This window comes from Fopius arisanus, unplaced genomic scaffold (assembly GCF_000806365.1).
Source record: "Fopius arisanus strain USDA-PBARC FA_bdor unplaced genomic scaffold, ASM80636v1 scaffold00100, whole genome shotgun sequence".
NCBI classification, from domain to species: Eukaryota; Metazoa; Arthropoda; class Insecta; order Hymenoptera; family Braconidae; genus Fopius; species Fopius arisanus.
In genome coordinates this window covers 138,662-154,981 of record NW_011887839.1, presented here as the reverse complement: position 1 = coordinate 154,981, position 16,320 = coordinate 138,662, and the positions used below count along the sequence as shown (strand labels likewise).

Here is a 16,320-nt window from a genome sequence, read left to right as displayed (position 1 = left end):
TGAATGTTTTTGTTTTTCCAATATACCTATTTACAATCTACGATATACAGCGTAAAATTTAAAGGGTAACGGTCGGGTATTTGTTTACTAGTATTCGTCAATTGAACGAAAGAGAATAAAAATAAAATTATGCCACGACCGCACAGGCAGTAGATTTAATTAGCTTTTTTGTGTATCGTATAATTCCTTTCACGATTAAATAATTCATACACCATTACTGTTTTGTGTCATTTCATTGGTGTGGCATGAGCACTATCTCGGAGATGTACGTATCGTAATATATTTTTAAGTGCAATTTCACGTATTTATCGATAAGTGAAACAATGAGAGGAGGTAAGTTCAAATAGTTCTATATATTTTCTTAAATCATTTGCAAAGTAATAAACTAGGATAATTGCATTTTTCTCGGCTACCTGGCCTCGAAGAAATGCACTGGTCCTCATTTATCACTTGGCAGTAGAGATAGCTTCGAAAATCGAATTTAGGACAAACTGTCTAATGATCTTTTAATCGAGTTGTTTTCGAAGTATTTGCAAGAACGTTCAGTATGAAAAGTTTTCGATTTATTTCCTGTTCTATACCACTTTCCTACAAAATTTCGACTATACATCTAATTTTTCTCTGAAAGCCTCAGATTTAACGAAGGCACTTTTGCTCTATCGCACAATGTTCGTTAACAATCGTAATTCAGTTTCAAAGTCCAACAAGAATTTTTCATGAATATCTGTGGATTGAGAATGATTTTCATCTGAACAAAAAACAAATCATACAGCATCTAGGAATATTTGTAAATAAAAACTCCAGAGCTGAAATTAATAGCCCAGTTTTCATTCATTTATTTATCTGTGACTTTATTCCTGAATTTCAATCGTGTTTAATACTTTCTCGCTTTTATCGTGTCTGAATTTTGATTAATCCATTCCAAATATTTCAATGCCCCCCTTTCCAACCCCCAGTACTCAACATAAAAATAAAAAAAAACAACTTAATCAAATTGGATAAACATTTCCGGCAGTTTAAAGCTTTGTGATTGGAACGATGGTATTATTACAGAAACGTGACCATTTCTCATTTGTCTACAGTATTTGGAAACTTCAGAAAAAAATAAAGTTGTAATCTGACTAGAGTAAAAAAAAATTGCCGAAAAGCGATACAAAAGAAGGAAAAATTCATTACTTAAATATACCAATTACGAAAACAATGCAGAGAAAAATGTGTAAGACATGCTGTGGGTGAAAGCAAAAACTCTCACATTCGTTCCTTTAACTTTGAATTAATTATTTCCGATGAAAAAAAAAATAACGTTGATTAAGAACTATTGTTGTAAATATGGAAAATCGTATTTTAAATACAAAAATTCATCTAAGAGACAGACATTCTACACTATCCTCCTTTATCCAACTCTCAACTACGATTATTTAACCAGTTTAATAGAAAAAAATGAAACTCACTCAATCAAATAATGAATTAATTCGTTGGTCGATTAATTCATTAACTTTCGATTACTCGCATCGAAATACTGTACAAAATGGATGCAAATTAAACTGAAAAAATTAAGAGTAATAACCACGCACAAACAGCATAATAAACCGATTCATTTCTTCAATTTCTCATTATTTTTGTTTATATTTCATTTGTTCACGGAGATCCAAGAAAAATTTGTGCAATCAAACCTGTATTCTATTACGTTTAAAATATGATGAGTCGATTATCTCGAGAAATATCCTATTCAACACTTCCCCAGAGACCAAGTTTTCACCCCAAGTATATCCAACAACCCTACCTCATGCCGCACTCAGTCTACCCGGATTTTCAACCGCATAAAATCTTCCAACAGACCTTGGACCTCTTACCCTTTGCCTCAACATCCCTCAATAATTATCATTTTGGGATGATTTTTGACTGACACTTGCCCCAGCAGGTACAGCATCAAGCACTAGTTTCCTTCGATGATACTCATTTCCCCCATTATCACTTGCCATTGACTTTCTCCTAATGGGTAATGGATTCTCCTGAACAATTGAATTTGTACTCTTCCTTCTCGGTGGAACATCTCCACCCACTCTTCCTCCAGCTACATCAGTCTGAGGAGTCTCTGATCTCTCACCAGCTCCATCAACTTCCCCTTTCCCATTGATAATTCCATTGGACTTGACAGGAAACGAATTGCCAGAATTTTTATTTCCATTTGTCACTGGTTTCGTTGCACCACCAATCATTGTTGCATGCTTACTGACATTATTGTGAACTGATTTCAGCCCTGAAGATGGTGGTGGTGAGCCCAAGGGTATTGTTGTCTTTCGTCGTGCATTCGAATTGGAGTTTTCATTATTGAAATTAGTTTTGGCTGTTACACTGGATTTCACTGGCTCAGCATGAACTCCTGTGGTCACCCAGCGCTCGACTTGGGCCTCGTGCGACTTCTGGAGGACTCTCCTCACAGCTCCATCCTCACCGTCTTCTTTCATGATCTCCTGGAGCTTTTGGATCGTTTGGTAAAGTACCACTGGACTGATTAGACCGAAATCGAAAAGGCTCGACATGTGGAGGACGAAATTTCTGTACAGGTTTTTCATCAATAGCTCTTTACCCTTTTTCTCCAGAAACATTTGGCATGCCAGGGGAATTTGACAGTCCCCCACGTAACCGTGTTTCATCACGTGTAAATTCCACATCTTCATTAATTCTTTTTCGCCCTCGTTCACGTCTGTGAAATCGTCTATCATCATCATGGTTTTGGTTTGCAGCCACTTTGGGTCGTTCTCACCCTCGGAATCTGCATCCATTTCTTTTGGATAGATTGGGAGGCACGTAACTGTGTGATGGTAGAGTCTAAAAAGAAAATTATTTCCTCCGATTTTAATTCTTCCATAACCCAAGGGAATTACTCGGAATGTAGAATTTACCTGTTGTGACCGGTAATGTAAGGGCGTTGGCTCTCGTAATCATTCTCGTCGAGCTCAAGGAATTCAGAGAGACTAGGCTTGGGTCGTTTGGGCCTGCAGACTAGGATGTTGGTTACACTCGTACGTCTCGTAGGGCCTGTTCGTGAAAAAGTTATCCCTGAGGGCTGGGAGATGAGCTCGTGAGGGCTTCCTGCATAGGAGCCGTCATAACAATCGTTTATTGCCACATCTATTCGAGCTCCTTGAGATATGGGCTGAAAAACAACATTCATGTATTTACTTTTCCACTAAAATCCGACGACAGAAAATTCAATTCCTTTCGTAAACACAAGCTGACGCTAAAAATACGTACTCAATACGTACTCAATATTTATCATCTCAAAAATGGAATAGAAACACAAATAAAATATTCGATTATTTTCTTCCAAATCTTTTCAATCTTTTTTAATGTGGAATTGATGACAGGGAGACTTACAACGTAGGTAAAGGTGAAACGTGAGTGGCACAGCTTCAAGTGTTTCAGTAACGAGTAAAGCCTACCACAGTCGAGGGAACACCAGGGACAGTGGAGATCCTCGCAGGCCTCTGTTTGTTGTCGACTGTTATTATTGTATAAAAATTGATAAACGATTTGTTGTGTTCCACTGGACGTATCCATTTTCTCCATCGTACTCGTAATTTTCGATGGAGTTAGGGGAGTGGAATTTGGCAGTGATCCGTTGTTATTATTAACATTCGTAGAGCAACGATCTAAATCGGCTGAAAAAAAAATTTTCTCGTTAATTTCCATGTCATTAAAACTAGTAATTGATATCAGGAAGAGGGAAGAGGATAGATTCGTACTGTTTCCAGGTCGATTCTCCTTATTATCTCCATTAGGCAGTGGATGAATAAGTGCTGGTCTATCTACAAGACCGTTGCTGGGCTCTGTTGTCCAGCTAAGTCGAAATTTCAGTGTTGGCCCACGACTAAATACCTCGAAAGGGCCGCACTCTTTGATATCACTTATGGTTTCCCAAGAGCTATGTTTCTTAGGACTTGATCTAACATTGGTTTGCACTTCTTGCAAACCTAATTCGTAATCACCGTCCGTTAAAAGACAGCGATTGTGCTTATCGTAGACGATCAGCTCCGAGCCGTACAATTTCACCTCTTCTCCACCATTTTTTATGGCTACTGGTGATGATTTTCGTCTCTTCTGAGCAGGCTCTGCAATTACATCTTTATTGATAATGAAATTTATTAGATATCGGATATTGGACAATTGTGGTCTTTACCTGAATCCAAATCACAGTTACTCATAAGGCAGCCATTGTTCGACATACAATAAACTCTCAGAAGTAGCATGTACGTTTTGGCCACGTGTCCATTGTTCAAGGTGAAAGACTCATTTGGTATGGAGATCGTTGGCGCCTTTGGTGGTGGTTGATTCTCAGATGGATTTATTGGTACATCGCTTGTGCCTACTGACACTTGCATTATTGGTGAACTCACGTCCTTGCGTTTCTTGTGGCAAATTTTCAACAAAAGTGTCTCCACTTTAACGGGATCCTGTGGTGCCTCCACTGCACGACAGATTTTTATTTATTCATTGCGAAATTTAAGGGATTCGAGGGAGGGCAATTGGAACTGACGTCTAGGGGTGAGAAGGGTAGGGGGATAGTTAATGTTAATTGACTCACTTTTCTTATCGTAAAAACCTAAAAAAGTGAGAGTCATGAAGCCACGGATGCCAGGGTTTTGGCTGAGATTGGTCTTATCCACAAGCCTCTGTAATAATGAGTCGATCCGAAAGCCACGACGAGACTTATGGCTTCGAGACATGCGTTGCTTCATGTAGGATAAATTTCGGTAAAGAAATATTGGCTGAAAATTGAAGAAAATATTCGATAATTGGTCGTTTAATGAGGCCCATGCAGAAGTCAAAAATCAAGACAAAATAACGGAGTCTTCTTCGGCAGGGATTTTATCGATCGGAAGACAATGTTAAGGCTTCGGTAAATTTTTAGCTTTCATTGCGGCACCCATGTGATAATTCGAATTATTAAATATGCAACATGTCAAATAAATTTCGCCCTTCTCTCACCAAATTATAAACAAAACATAATACATACCTTGCAATCTCTCAAATGTAATTTTACAACACTCATATTAAAATACAAACAAATGAAATTTAGAAAAATCCATACAGTTCTCACAATAAATCTTCATATTGCATCAATTTGTTATAATGATTCCGGTCAACATTTTCAATAAAAAACTCTGCATTATTTTTCATTTTACCATGCACAAATAGAAAAAATTGAATAAATTATTATGACTCACCGAAATCTGATTCCGCGTTCGTAAAAAACGATAGATCTGCGTCGGTTCTGAAATAAATTCAATTAAATTATGAAATTATTAACAAAAAGTCGTGAAATATTCTATTAATATTATATGATTATTTCTCTTCGTATCAGAGTCCAAAAAAATGTTAAATTGGATGGATTATGGATTGAACCGCCAGGTGGCAACGATTCGAATATATTCTCATGAGTCCAAGAACTTGGGGAGGCTTAAAAGATCTTGATGACATGAAAATCGCTGATCCTTCTGTGATTCAGAACGGGAGATGATGACTCGTTTTGGCTCGCAATTGCGAGATGCCTGTTACGGCAATCCTTGTTACGATTATACAGGCCAAACCTCTCTGATTCCGTTCTCCGAATGCAATCACTGAAGGCTCGTATTTATTAAAAAGAAAAAATTAAATGGAGCCAATAAAAAAATGTGAGCTTTATCTGGGGTGAATTCTGCTGCATCAGCAATCGCCGATGGACTTCTCGGTTTCAACACAGACACATCCATTATATATGTCAATGAAAAAACATGTCCATTAATTTTAATTACTATCCCGTAATGTCAACTGTTCAAACTGCTTACAATTAAAAATATTTTGACGTTGATTCTGCGTTTTCAATCATTTTCAATTTTCCAGACAATTTTAAATAATTTTCACCCCAAGATATCTCTCCATAAAACAATGATATATTGAAAATAAAAAAAAACAGGTGTGTAGAGAAGAATTCAACGTTTCCTTTGTTATAATTTACCCATCAAAGTAATCCACAACAAAATCAGGTACCATTCGACCGAAAGTGAGTGGATTTTGGCGCGAACAGTAAACGACAAAAGTAAAACAAAAGAGTGCTGAAATAAAGTGAAAAAATCGTCGATCTTTAGTTAAACAGAATAAACGTTGTTAGTGTAAATTAATGACAGGTGTCGAATGACTTGGGTGAGAAAAAAGAGGTGGGAGGTAAGTGAACCGACGCGCGCGACAACTCCATGTAAATTGGGGTTATGTTCATTATCACTGACAACTAACAATTGTTCTAGAGCAATGTACCTTCTCACCAGTGCATCCTCCAGCAAAGTACATTTCACTTACGAGAGAATAATGAGGCAAGAGATGAGATTAATAATGAACATTGGAGGACTCACTTTCAAAGGCCTGAAGAAAGAGCTCGTGGTCCGCCTGAATTTGATCCATTCTCGGTGGTTTTTGACTCTCCAACTCCTTTTCCCGCTTCTTCGGCGGCATTTTAACTCTATTCACCAGTCTCTTGTTATTACCACTTATTTATTCGATTCCTTGTATAAAAATAAATGTCTCATTTAACAAACACGATTACACCCACTCCGCGCGAAAAAGCGAGAACTGTCGGAACTGTCGGATGGAGACTGCCAACTGCCAAATGCCAGCCCTGCCACTAGTTTTATTCTCCACAATTTCGATTAACACGCCCTCCCCTCGGTTCATTTGAGAACCTCATCAATCTTTACTATAGGAACACCGAAACAGTTCATTTCATTCTTCTCCTAGATGGAATAATTATTATAAAAGGGATTCGAATGATTTTTTCTGTTAAAAATTCTTTGTAAATTGCCTCAAGCCATTCAACGATTCCCTCTTGTCAAAAGTCTGGTACTTCGAGTTGTAAGAATGAATTGATATACTAATCTACTTGTAGGGGAATTATCGAATGAATTATTACTGGAATGTATTACTGAAAGGTTTCTTGAGACAAAAAAATTCACTGGAGTACAATTAAATCGTTTTTTTATTATCGAAAAAATGTTTAAAGAACAAGAGTCTCTTGCAGCTTCAGTTGTTTCTTGCTTTTGGCCTTGACCTGTGCTGCAATACGATCTAAATCTCTTCTTCCTTGGCTGGTGAGTTTTCTTCCACCGAGTGGTGCCTTCTCGATGAGCTTCAGCTGCTCCAGACTCTGGAGTGCTTTTCTGGCAACACCACCAGCTGATCTGCAGAAGTGGCTGGGGTGAGTTCCATTGCGTTTGCGGCCACCAAAAATCTTGGTAACAGCACCAACGCCGATTGGGCTGCGAATGTAAATGTGACGAACAAGTGCAGCACAACGGATGTAGTACCAGTCAGGATCGTAGGGTGCCAACTCCTTGAATCTGGCTGATTTTACGATGTCGACCCACTCGGGGACACGCATCTTGCCTGTCCTAAAATCCAGAAATAATTACAACAACAATTCATTGCATTTACAAATTTTTATGAATTAAGGCACTTCGACAAAATTTCTATCACCCCTGCACATATGAATTACCCAGAATTCGAGGTTAGAAATAATTCCAAAAGGTAGTTACTCACTTCTTCAGGAAGGCGGCGAAGGCCTTCACGAATTTATGTTGGTCGACGTCCTTGAGCGTTACAGACGGCATCTAGAGTGATAAATAATTTACAATTTAATTATTGATGAAACATAAAAAGGAAATGAAGTAAACTGAAGCACATGGGTTCCAATGCCACTGCGACAACTTTCTCATCGTTGTTTTTACGTTTAGTTGTATAACTTGAAGCAGAGACTACACTCGAGAGTCGATTAAAGGGCAGTGAAATCGATTAACAATTATAAATTATTGAATGCGATCTTTAATTTGTTTAAATAACACATTGATTGTCAATACCACACACCTCTGTGACGGAGCTGACCGGAAAGAAGATTTTCAAGATGGTGGATATGGTTTTTCAGCGGCATTCGACCGGAAGTGGTGATTTTTTAAACTAAAATGTTATTTGAAGGCGCAAAATTCAAAAGTCTTTCAATACTATGCAAATCAAAAAAAAATATCTGATAAAAAGCTATCCTATTTTTTTAAACATTTTTTTTTTATAGATTCCATCTGGGACATTATAAATGCTCATAAAATAATTAACTCTTCTTATATTTTCTTTATACTTTATTCTGATTTTCTTTTTCATCGTGTTAAAGAAAATAATTTTCAAAAAGGCAAGTGACAACTAAAGGTAATTCCTCGAAAATTTGAGTCATCAGCACAAAGATATTTTTTTCACACAAAGAGAATAATAAAAACATTGTCATTGCATTGCACAACTGCAGCGCGCTCTGCGTTGTTATTTTTCAATTGGTCGGAGAAAAATATACAGTTCATCATGGAGTTCGTTGGTACGTGTGCAAGTTTCCTTAATTATTAAAACCACTATTTTAGCTAAAAGTCCCAAATTAATCCACCGAACACCTCAACTTCACTAATCAAAGGAAATCTATAAAAATCATCGAACAAAATTGGTTAATTCCGTTAATTTTCACCGTACGAATATCCATATTGAAAAGTGAGATTTCAGGCTAGGGCTATGACAACAATGACTGCATGTATCTCTTTCGCGAACATAATCCAAAAATTTGCCTCATTATCACAATCCAACAGCCCAGAAACTCAAGGATAAAACTCCAGAAAACCAAAGAATTTTCACTTTCCAATTTTTTAAAATGCATGTCATGTCAAGATACAATAGTTTAGCAATGTTTATCTTCAGATTCAGAAAAGAAAGACACAAATGAAAACCACTGCACGTCGTGTCCTACGATGACCCTTGATTCAAAGGACCGCGAAACACCTTTAGAGAAAATGGAAAATAGTGGTACAACGATAGAGACAACTCCAAAGGACCCAGAGCCCGATAAAGTCACAGAATCTCACGAGGACACACGAGAGAAAATAGACTTTAAAGTTATCTTCAATAAGAAAAAAATTGATGTTAATTTTCCGCTGGATGGAACGATTGCAGAACTGAAGGAGTACCTGCAGGAGGTTATATCAGTGCCAAAGGATATGCAAAAGGTCATGATTAAAGGGCTGGCCAAAGACGAACAGACGTTGAAGGAACTTGGAGTTACCAATGGTAAATGCAATGATAAAAATAGAATTGTTACACGATTATATGATTGCAATACGTGTAAATAATTTCAGGTGCAAAATTGATGATTGTTGGATCCAAGTTGGATGATGTACTTCTGGTAGCAACAGCTCCCTCGAAACAGGAGATCCAGGATGAAGCAGCAGCTGCGAGTAGTAAAGAACCTCTGACACAGCAGAAAATTCATAGAAAAATATTGGATAAAGGAATACCAGAGGACGCCATGCCTGGTATCATAGATGCTACGGTGAGATATTCATTTTATCAATAAATTTGAACTCTCGATTATTTTATTTTTTAACTGGCAGAAATTGATAAATTTTTATTTCAGGATCCTCTGCCGGACTTTCCACTCGCTGGAATGCTTAATAAAATGGGAGGAAAGGTCAGGCTAACGTTTAAACTTGAACAGGATCAACTTTGGATTGGGACTAAAGAGAGAACCGATAAAATTCCTATGAATTCGATAAAAGGAATTCACAGTGAACCCATTCCGGAACATCCCCAGTATCACATTATGGTAAATTCTATTTGAGATTGCAATTTTAATTAGAACGCTTTTATTTGGAAAGGAAAAATTGATAATTAATTGAAAATATAAAAATCTTTTGCAGGCAATACAATTAGGCTCAACTGAAGCCTCGAGATATTGGATTTACTGGGTGCCCGCCCAGTACATTGCCGCCATAAAGGATGCGATTCTTGGAAAATGGTGCTACTTTTGATCGATTCTCCACAAACAAAAAAAAAACAAAGTATTTTCCAACGTATTGAAATGATCGACGAAAAAGTGTGATTAAGATGTGAATGTTCATCATAAAAGGACTACTAGTCACGTCTTTTTTTAAAAGTAAGTTTTCTAACTTATTACGTTTATTTACCTGCTCGATCTTCTTTACATCCCGGTAAATGTCATCTCCATCTTACTCAAACTAAAGATCACAACAAATAAAAAGGAGAAATTTACAGCTGTTTAGTGATATCTGCTTGTTTGTTATTCTGAAAAAAAAAACGAACGAAAGGAAATATCTTCAATTTATCAGTTATTGAAGTGTTAATTGGTGATAAAAAAAATCCAAGTAATTGCATATAAAGTATATAAATATAGATTATATTAAATAAAGAAAACCGGGATCGAATCGATCTTTCAGTCAATGCCTTGTGATAATGAAGAAAAAAATTTTAAACTAATGAAGGACGATGATTTATCGCACTCCAATTTCATAAAAGTAAAATTCAACAACGAACGTATCACAATGAAAAGTGATTTAATACCATTCGTCTATTTTCGCGTTGGCCTAAGCATCTTGGTAGAGGAGGTGCAATTGGTGATCAATCACTGATAAACCATGATAAGCATGCCAATGGTACATCAAATTTTTTTTAGTGTAAATCAGTAAAGCACAATGTAACGATTTTCTACAAAATTGATATTTTATACCAATAATATAAAATTTGTGTGACCAACTTAATGTGACAAATCAAAATAATAATAATCCTGGCAAAAAGCGAAATAAAGAAGTTCAGAAAACCATGCACTTAAAAGTCACTAATTGAGAAAATTGAGAAATTATTTTTCAAAGCTCTCAGAAAATTCTCTACGCGGTGCCAATAGTATTCGAATGTGATTCGAAAAAACAACAAATGCGAGAACTGAATAGAAAGAGCCTCTTGAATCCCCCAAAGAGCCCCAGGGGGTCCATCGAATAACATTGAAAGAGCAATAGAGGCAGTAAAGAAAGATGAGGCGTACATCTGTCCCGCATGTGGATGCAGGAAACGCCTCATCACAATGTTAAATATCTCCGAGAAGTGTAGGCGCATCCTGACCTTTTATTCTCCATCTCTCTCCGATTCTCTCCGACTCTGTCCCTCACCCAAGAACACCTCTGGCATCTGCCAGAGGCATTCACAGGTCCAGAGAATTAGCTAAACCTCCTTCTCTCCATCCCAACAAACTCCCTCCAACCAATCCCGAGAAGAAAGTCTCAACCACGTGTTCTGTGATCAATACCTTCCCCACCAATTCCTCAACATATCTTCAGTCTTTGAAACTGCTCAGTGTTAAATCTAAGTGGTCCAAGGACGGTCAAGTCACTTTGCCCGATGTTGTAAATCGCCAATACCTCAATTTTCACCATTTTCCACTTTTTTTATTGTTTACATCGTCCCTTTACCCCCAAAAAATACATGAAGAACAATTGTTTTGGTGAATTTTAATAAACACCTCTTAATTATACGCCACTTGGAAGTGACAACTGATGAAGGAGAAAAGAAAAAAAATCATGGTCAATACATTTTGTCATCGCTGATAAGATAAGTGACGATGAAATTTAACATTCTTCATTACTGAACGATCAGGTGGGAATAAAAATGAGTCATTACTCATTATTACGAATCACTGCACGAAGCCAACAAAATGGATGTGGAGGAGAAGAACAAACAATTAGACATTGTTCGGGAGATTTTCCTTGGGTTAAATCGCCAATATCTCAGTCGAGGAGTAAAATTAGAGACTTTGAAGTCCTCAGTTCAATGCAGGGACTTGGTGAATGCCAGAAAATTTTTAAATCTTCCCTTGAGCTTCCGGACGTTTGCTGCAGTAATTTTTATTTCCCTGATTTGTGGAGGGATTATTCATGGGCGTGATCATCTAGTTAATTATGTTTATAACTCGAGATGTTATGTTCCGAATAATTACTTAGTCTGGGAGTTTACGAGACCAGTGTCAGATTGTGATTTCTGTCGTGGGATCGATTCTGCTTTAATCATTGAAAATGTTACCAAAGAGGTTTTTGAAAAATTTGCGTACAGCTCTAGACCAATTGTCGTGAAGAAAGCCATTGGGAATTGGAGAGCTGGGAAGGTCTTTAGTCTGGATTTTTTTCGTGATTTGTATGAGAGAATTGAAGGAAGTTACGAGTCAGTGGAGGAAGAGTGCCAATTTCTTCATTTCAAGAGTAATTTCTCGAGTCTTAAGGAGGTGTTTGAGATGAGCCAAGGCAGGAGGGAAAATAAAGAAGGTGGCAGCTGGTATGTCGGTTGGAAAAACTGTCATCCTGAGGTACTGCAGGAAATGAGAAAGTATTATGAACCACCGGATTTCCTTCCGGATGATGCTGAAGTGCCCCACACCAATTATGTCTTCTTGGGGTACGACGAGGGCGCAATAATGCATGTAAGTATCTCAATAATAATCTTCATTTTTTTTAATTATCATACTATTCATCAATAGTTCATCAATTTCTGGATTTAATTTGTCGACTTGAGATGAATTTATTTTAGAAAGTAGATGTATAGTAGATGTAATTGATAATTAATTTTATATCTTAATTCTGTTTCAACAGTTGGATTATATTCCACGATTGATGTGGCAGGGACAAATATTAGGAGACAAAACGTGGACTGTGGCACCGACTCCGGAGTGCGATAACGTCTGCAATAAATTTAATTTCTCAGTGAATAGTGGAGACGTCATTTTACTGGATACAAGAGTCTGGTATCATGGGACGTACGTCAAAAAAGGACAATTCAGCCTCACTGTGACATCTGAATACGGATAATTGCACATATGATATTAATTATAAAATATAGATATTTTTTATAATTTTACAAATGTTAACATGGATAATGTTTTAATAATGAAATAAATTGTGCCATGCTATCGTGTTTATTTATGCAAATTTACATCATATTTTGCACGAAAATAATGTGAGAAATAATATTTTAATAATCACAATTTTATGTATCGAAAATCCGTGGAATTTATCCATTCTTGTCCACTCCATCTCTTTGGCGGTAATTATTTCATGGGTGAAGAAAGAAAGACGATAAAAAGAAACTGAAAAATACAGTTGAATGCATGGTCAAACGGAATGCAACATAACTCATTGCCTCAACAGCCTTTTCTCCAAAAATGTATAAAGTACGAAAGAACCCAAGAAGGATAATTAACAACAATCAACGATAATTGCTGGAGTGATTATAATGAGAATACTTTTTTTTTAACGTGGGAGAATTAGTCGTTTTCACTGATCCTTCTTCTCCGTTGCCTGCTGGAAACTGGGTGGACTCTCCTGAAAGGTAAAATAATATTATTAAAAATTGCGTAAGATATTTTTTTCTCTATTACATTTCGAAGATGTAAAAATATAATGTTCAATTAATCGTTGAAGAATTAATTATTCTGCAATTAGAATTGAAGATTGAGGTCAATTCCAATTTTATCATCCCCTCAATTATGGGTAATTAGGAATTTTACTTACGTAGTAAGCAGGTGGTGGTACGTATGCACACTGCGGTCGATTTGGATCATAGTATGCACTTTGGGCGGCTTCTGCAGCTTTAGCATCTAAATTAAATGAACAAACAGTATATGAATGGATAAATTATAAAATTGAGAGAAAGAATACTGTGAGCGCAATGAAATTCACTACAATTCATACATACAAGCGTACACTTTAATTACACTGTATTTACTCTGATTAGGCATATTTAAAAAGAGCAAAAATCACAGGGAAATCACTAGTCCCGGGGAAGATGAACGAAAATGCAGATGGTGTGCTTTCCTTATTATTGGGGAAAAAAAATTCTTCAGCACCAATCAATCAACACAACTCATACTGGTCATTCCACTGAACTTCCCAGTACAATCCTTCATCAAACTCCTGAGGCACATTTTTGTATTATGTCACTGGCATAAAAATCGTTCCCAGGCATTGAAATGATAATAAATTAAATTTAACAAATAACTTGACAGTTTATTTCGTAATGTTTCACAGGTTTCTATGAATTTTTTATCTACTATTACTTGCCAAACTTGGAAAAGCCTCGACGGAGGACAAAATATGACTAACCAGTGAGATAATAACTGGGAGCAGTGAAAGCCAATCTCTTACCGCAGGTCACTCTAAGGTATATTGTGCAATACCGTTGCGTAATATTGAAAAAAAAAGAAGAAAAATATCAAGTTTATGGGATAAAACACCTGGTGGTGGCTCCAAAAAGTATTTCACCATATCAGCACCTTCAGCTCCAGAAATTATCATTATCCAGAAGGGAAAAACGGTGTACCTTGAGTTATACCAAATAAACTGTTGAAAATTCCGCCCAATTGATAGGTATTCATAAATGAAAAAGAACAATTCGTCAACGTTATTATCATTTAATACGTGCATTCATTGGACACAAAGCTACATGATTTTTCATTAACATTTTTTGTATTATCTCATATTATTCCTCTTTATAAAATCGTTAGGAATAAGCACTGATAGAAGAACATTGATAATCTAGTGTAAATTGTTTGGAATGGATGTCTGCAAAAGGCAAACATCGGAAGTAACTAAATTGCTAGAATTATGTTAGATTTAATAGCCATAAGGTAGTCATGAGACTTTAGTAGTGAGGTGGATACTGATTGTAGGAGCCTTGAGGGTAGCCACTCGGTTGCGGATAAGCTGAATACGGTGGTGGATTTTGCGGGTAATTATTGTAATTCGGTTGATAACCCGGATACGCACCTGCTTGATTAGCCTGAGGATTATAATTGGGATTTGCCCAGCCAGGATTGCCATTCTGCTGTGGGGGTTGTCCGCCCCATGCCCCCTGTCCTTGGGGAGCTCCACCACTCACGTAAGGCGAGTTTATCCCTGGATACGGTGGAGGCATGTCCGTCATGTACACAGAATTTGCTGTAAAATTTAAAGAGGAAAACTTATTGAGTAATTCATTAATGGATTTTTAATTTTATTTCATATACTGGCTATTTTAGATTGGATTTGAGGGATGACGTATTAAAATTACCTGGGGGTACATCTGGGAATACATTGGTGGGTGGCATCCATCCATAGTAGCCTTGAGGAGCTGCCTGATAGGCTGGAGGTGGTGCTGCATACCAGTCTGATGTTGGAGGCTGGTAAGGTGGTGGAGCGTCGTAACCAGGTCCATTTCGTGAAGCTAATTGAAAACATCGTTTATTTATTGATTGTTTTTACTTATCCCAGTTGGAAAACAATGAAATTACCCATAGAAGCTGCCCTGAGCATGGCCTGTCCAAACTCGATAGCTCCACCACTCTTAAAATGCAACTTGAATTTGCACTCTCCAATCCAATTGCCATTCGGTTGTGCCCTGCATTTGCCCTTGATGTAGTTGGCCCCAAACATTGGCTGCTCCAGCTCCACTTCACTCAACGTCACAAAGGGAAAACTAAACGACTGCATTCTCTCCTTTCTATCCTTAGCATTGAAGATCATTCTATGGGTAGTCAAATATATCCTCCCTCTCTTTGTTCCCGTGAATTCTGGCTGCTCTTGACCATGAAATTCCATCGTCACATTGTCGCAGAATAAAAGAATGCTGTTAAGTCACAATAATTCGTTATTGCACTGCTCGAGTCTCACCATCAATTGAGTACAAAATCTGTGTCAACTACGGAATAATTGCATAATTTTCAGTCTCCAAATATTCAACTACTTAGAATTCATATGGAATATCGAATACCACAGTGTCATTAACACGAGAAAACTCTCGACCAAAAAAATCTCTTGACAAATCAGTTGTAAATAGCTAGATCATGTCAAGTCGATATCTCTCTGGAGTCATCGACACCCACATTTCATCAGTGAATCAATTATCCAATCATTCAATATGGGAAACTCCGAGAGAGACCTTGAACACATGACCAAAGTTTTTTTCGGTGCCACAAGTAATGTTTAATTGAATAAATTTAAAACGCAACGAAACGAGAGGACATAATTGGAGAATTATTGACGTAAAAATGTAATAGCGCTCTTGAACAAGGCCACGTCGTGTGCATATTGCGTTAAGTGACGCAGTTGGATTGACACAATGTTTATATTAACAATAGATATTAATTTACCATTCCCCGGCGTGCAGAAGCACACCGTCATTGGCGTGTGCTGTGTTCAGTGACATAACGTTTTTTTTTATTTGGTAAATCCCACAAAAATCACTGATGTTAATACAGGATATTGAATCACAAGTGTTCTCGTCGGTGTTTCGAGAAAACTGTAGTATTCACTTGATCAGCTGATTCATAAATCATAAGGCGGCCACCGTACCACTGCGCATGCGCTGCCAAACGGATATTCTTGATGGCCGTTCAAATGATATCAAATAATGTGTGTCAATTGCAAATATTTGTTAGTTGATTATTTC

At 37.1% G+C, this 16,320-nt stretch overlaps 5 protein-coding genes across 8 annotated transcripts; 2 read left to right on the top strand and 3 right to left on the bottom strand.

Annotated features, from left to right (window-relative positions):
• Positions 1 to 164: 164 nt before the first annotated feature.
• Positions 165 to 6,641, bottom strand: Su(z)12 (Polycomb protein Su(z)12). Of its 2 annotated transcripts, none has more exons than XM_011312369.1 (8): positions 6,393 to 6,641; positions 5,232 to 5,278; positions 4,589 to 4,772; positions 4,184 to 4,471; positions 3,750 to 4,127; positions 3,382 to 3,665; positions 2,907 to 3,160; positions 165 to 2,832 (listed from the first exon to the last, which is right to left on the bottom strand). In XM_011312369.1, the coding sequence occupies exons 1-8, from the start codon at positions 6,490 to 6,492 to the stop codon at positions 1,872 to 1,874; spliced, it is 2,496 nt and encodes an 831-aa protein (XP_011310671.1). In that variant the 5' UTR covers positions 6,493 to 6,641; the 3' UTR covers positions 165 to 1,871. The 2 variants fall into 2 exon arrangements, with proteins under 2 accessions (XP_011310671.1, XP_011310672.1); XM_011312370.1 differs by having other exon boundaries at positions 3,750 to 4,115.
• Positions 6,642 to 6,994: 353 nt separating this feature from the next.
• RpS19a (Ribosomal protein S19a) lies at positions 6,995 to 7,936 on the bottom strand. The gene is made up of 3 exons (XM_011312362.1): positions 7,897 to 7,936; positions 7,573 to 7,643; positions 6,995 to 7,424 (listed from the first exon to the last, which is right to left on the bottom strand). Exons 2-3 carry the CDS (start codon positions 7,641 to 7,643, stop codon positions 7,031 to 7,033), a joined length of 465 nt encoding a protein of 154 aa, XP_011310664.1. The 5' UTR covers positions 7,897 to 7,936; the 3' UTR covers positions 6,995 to 7,030.
• A 359-nt stretch (positions 7,937 to 8,295) lies between these two features.
• Positions 8,296 to 11,328, top strand: LOC105271049 (ubiquitin domain-containing protein UBFD1-like). Of its 2 annotated transcripts, none has more exons than XM_011312360.1 (5): positions 8,296 to 8,389; positions 8,761 to 9,126; positions 9,195 to 9,388; positions 9,473 to 9,661; positions 9,756 to 11,328. In XM_011312360.1, the coding sequence occupies exons 1-5, from the start codon at positions 8,377 to 8,379 to the stop codon at positions 9,864 to 9,866; spliced, it is 873 nt and encodes a 290-aa protein (XP_011310662.1). In that variant the 5' UTR covers positions 8,296 to 8,376; the 3' UTR covers positions 9,867 to 11,328. The 2 variants fall into 2 exon arrangements, with proteins under 2 accessions (XP_011310662.1, XP_011310663.1); XM_011312361.1 differs by lacking the exon at positions 8,296 to 8,389 and adding an exon at positions 8,397 to 8,512.
• A 97-nt stretch (positions 11,329 to 11,425) lies between these two features.
• Positions 11,426 to 13,095, top strand: LOC105271042 (uncharacterized). The gene is made up of 2 exons (XM_011312353.1): positions 11,426 to 12,319; positions 12,489 to 13,095. The coding sequence occupies exons 1-2, from the start codon at positions 11,561 to 11,563 to the stop codon at positions 12,702 to 12,704; spliced, it is 975 nt and encodes a 324-aa protein (XP_011310655.1). The 5' UTR covers positions 11,426 to 11,560; the 3' UTR covers positions 12,705 to 13,095.
• Positions 12,793 to 16,198, bottom strand: Wbp2 (WW domain binding protein 2). Of its 2 annotated transcripts, XM_011312355.1 has the most exons (7): positions 16,022 to 16,198; positions 15,164 to 15,498; positions 14,944 to 15,096; positions 14,661 to 14,831; positions 13,407 to 13,492; positions 13,140 to 13,217; positions 12,793 to 12,982 (listed from the first exon to the last, which is right to left on the bottom strand). In XM_011312355.1, the coding sequence occupies exons 1-6, from the start codon at positions 16,075 to 16,077 to the stop codon at positions 13,170 to 13,172; spliced, it is 849 nt and encodes a 282-aa protein (XP_011310657.1). In that variant the 5' UTR covers positions 16,078 to 16,198; the 3' UTR covers positions 12,793 to 12,982; positions 13,140 to 13,169. The 2 variants fall into 2 exon arrangements, with proteins under 2 accessions (XP_011310657.1, XP_011310656.1); XM_011312354.1 differs by lacking the exon at positions 12,793 to 12,982 and having other exon boundaries at positions 13,063 to 13,217; positions 16,022 to 16,197.
• Positions 16,199 to 16,320: the final 122 nt, after the last annotated feature.

Bases quoted from the DNA above. Each gene is read 5' to 3' on its own strand.
- Wbp2 (XM_011312355.1), bottom strand. From the start codon at position 16,077: ATGTCACTGAACACAGCACACGCCAATGACGGTGTGCTTCTGCACGCC. The intron at 13,493-14,660 runs GTGCGTATCCGG...CATTTAATTTAG, and splicing joins TCCTCAGGCTAATCAAGCAG to ATGCTAAAGCTGCAGAAGCC. The intron at 13,218-13,406 runs GTAAGTAAAATT...TTTACCTTTCAG, and splicing joins TACCACCACCTGCTTACTAC to GAGAGTCCACCCAGTTTCCA.
- RpS19a (XM_011312362.1), bottom strand. From the start codon at position 7,643: ATGCCGTCTGTAACGCTCAAGGACGTCGACCAACATAAATTCGTGAAG. The intron at 7,425-7,572 runs GTGAGTAACTAC...TCTGGATTTTAG, and splicing joins TTCGCCGCCTTCCTGAAGAA to GACAGGCAAGATGCGTGTCC.
- LOC105271049 (XM_011312360.1), top strand. The intron at 9,127-9,194 runs GTAAATGCAATG...AAATAATTTCAG, and splicing joins GGAACTTGGAGTTACCAATG to GTGCAAAATTGATGATTGTT. The intron at 9,662-9,755 runs GTAAATTCTATT...AATCTTTTGCAG, and splicing joins ATCCCCAGTATCACATTATG to GCAATACAATTAGGCTCAAC.
- LOC105271042 (XM_011312353.1), top strand. From the start codon at position 11,561: ATGGATGTGGAGGAGAAGAACAAACAATTAGACATTGTTCGGGAGATT. The intron at 12,320-12,488 runs GTAAGTATCTCA...CTGTTTCAACAG, and splicing joins ACGAGGGCGCAATAATGCAT to TTGGATTATATTCCACGATT.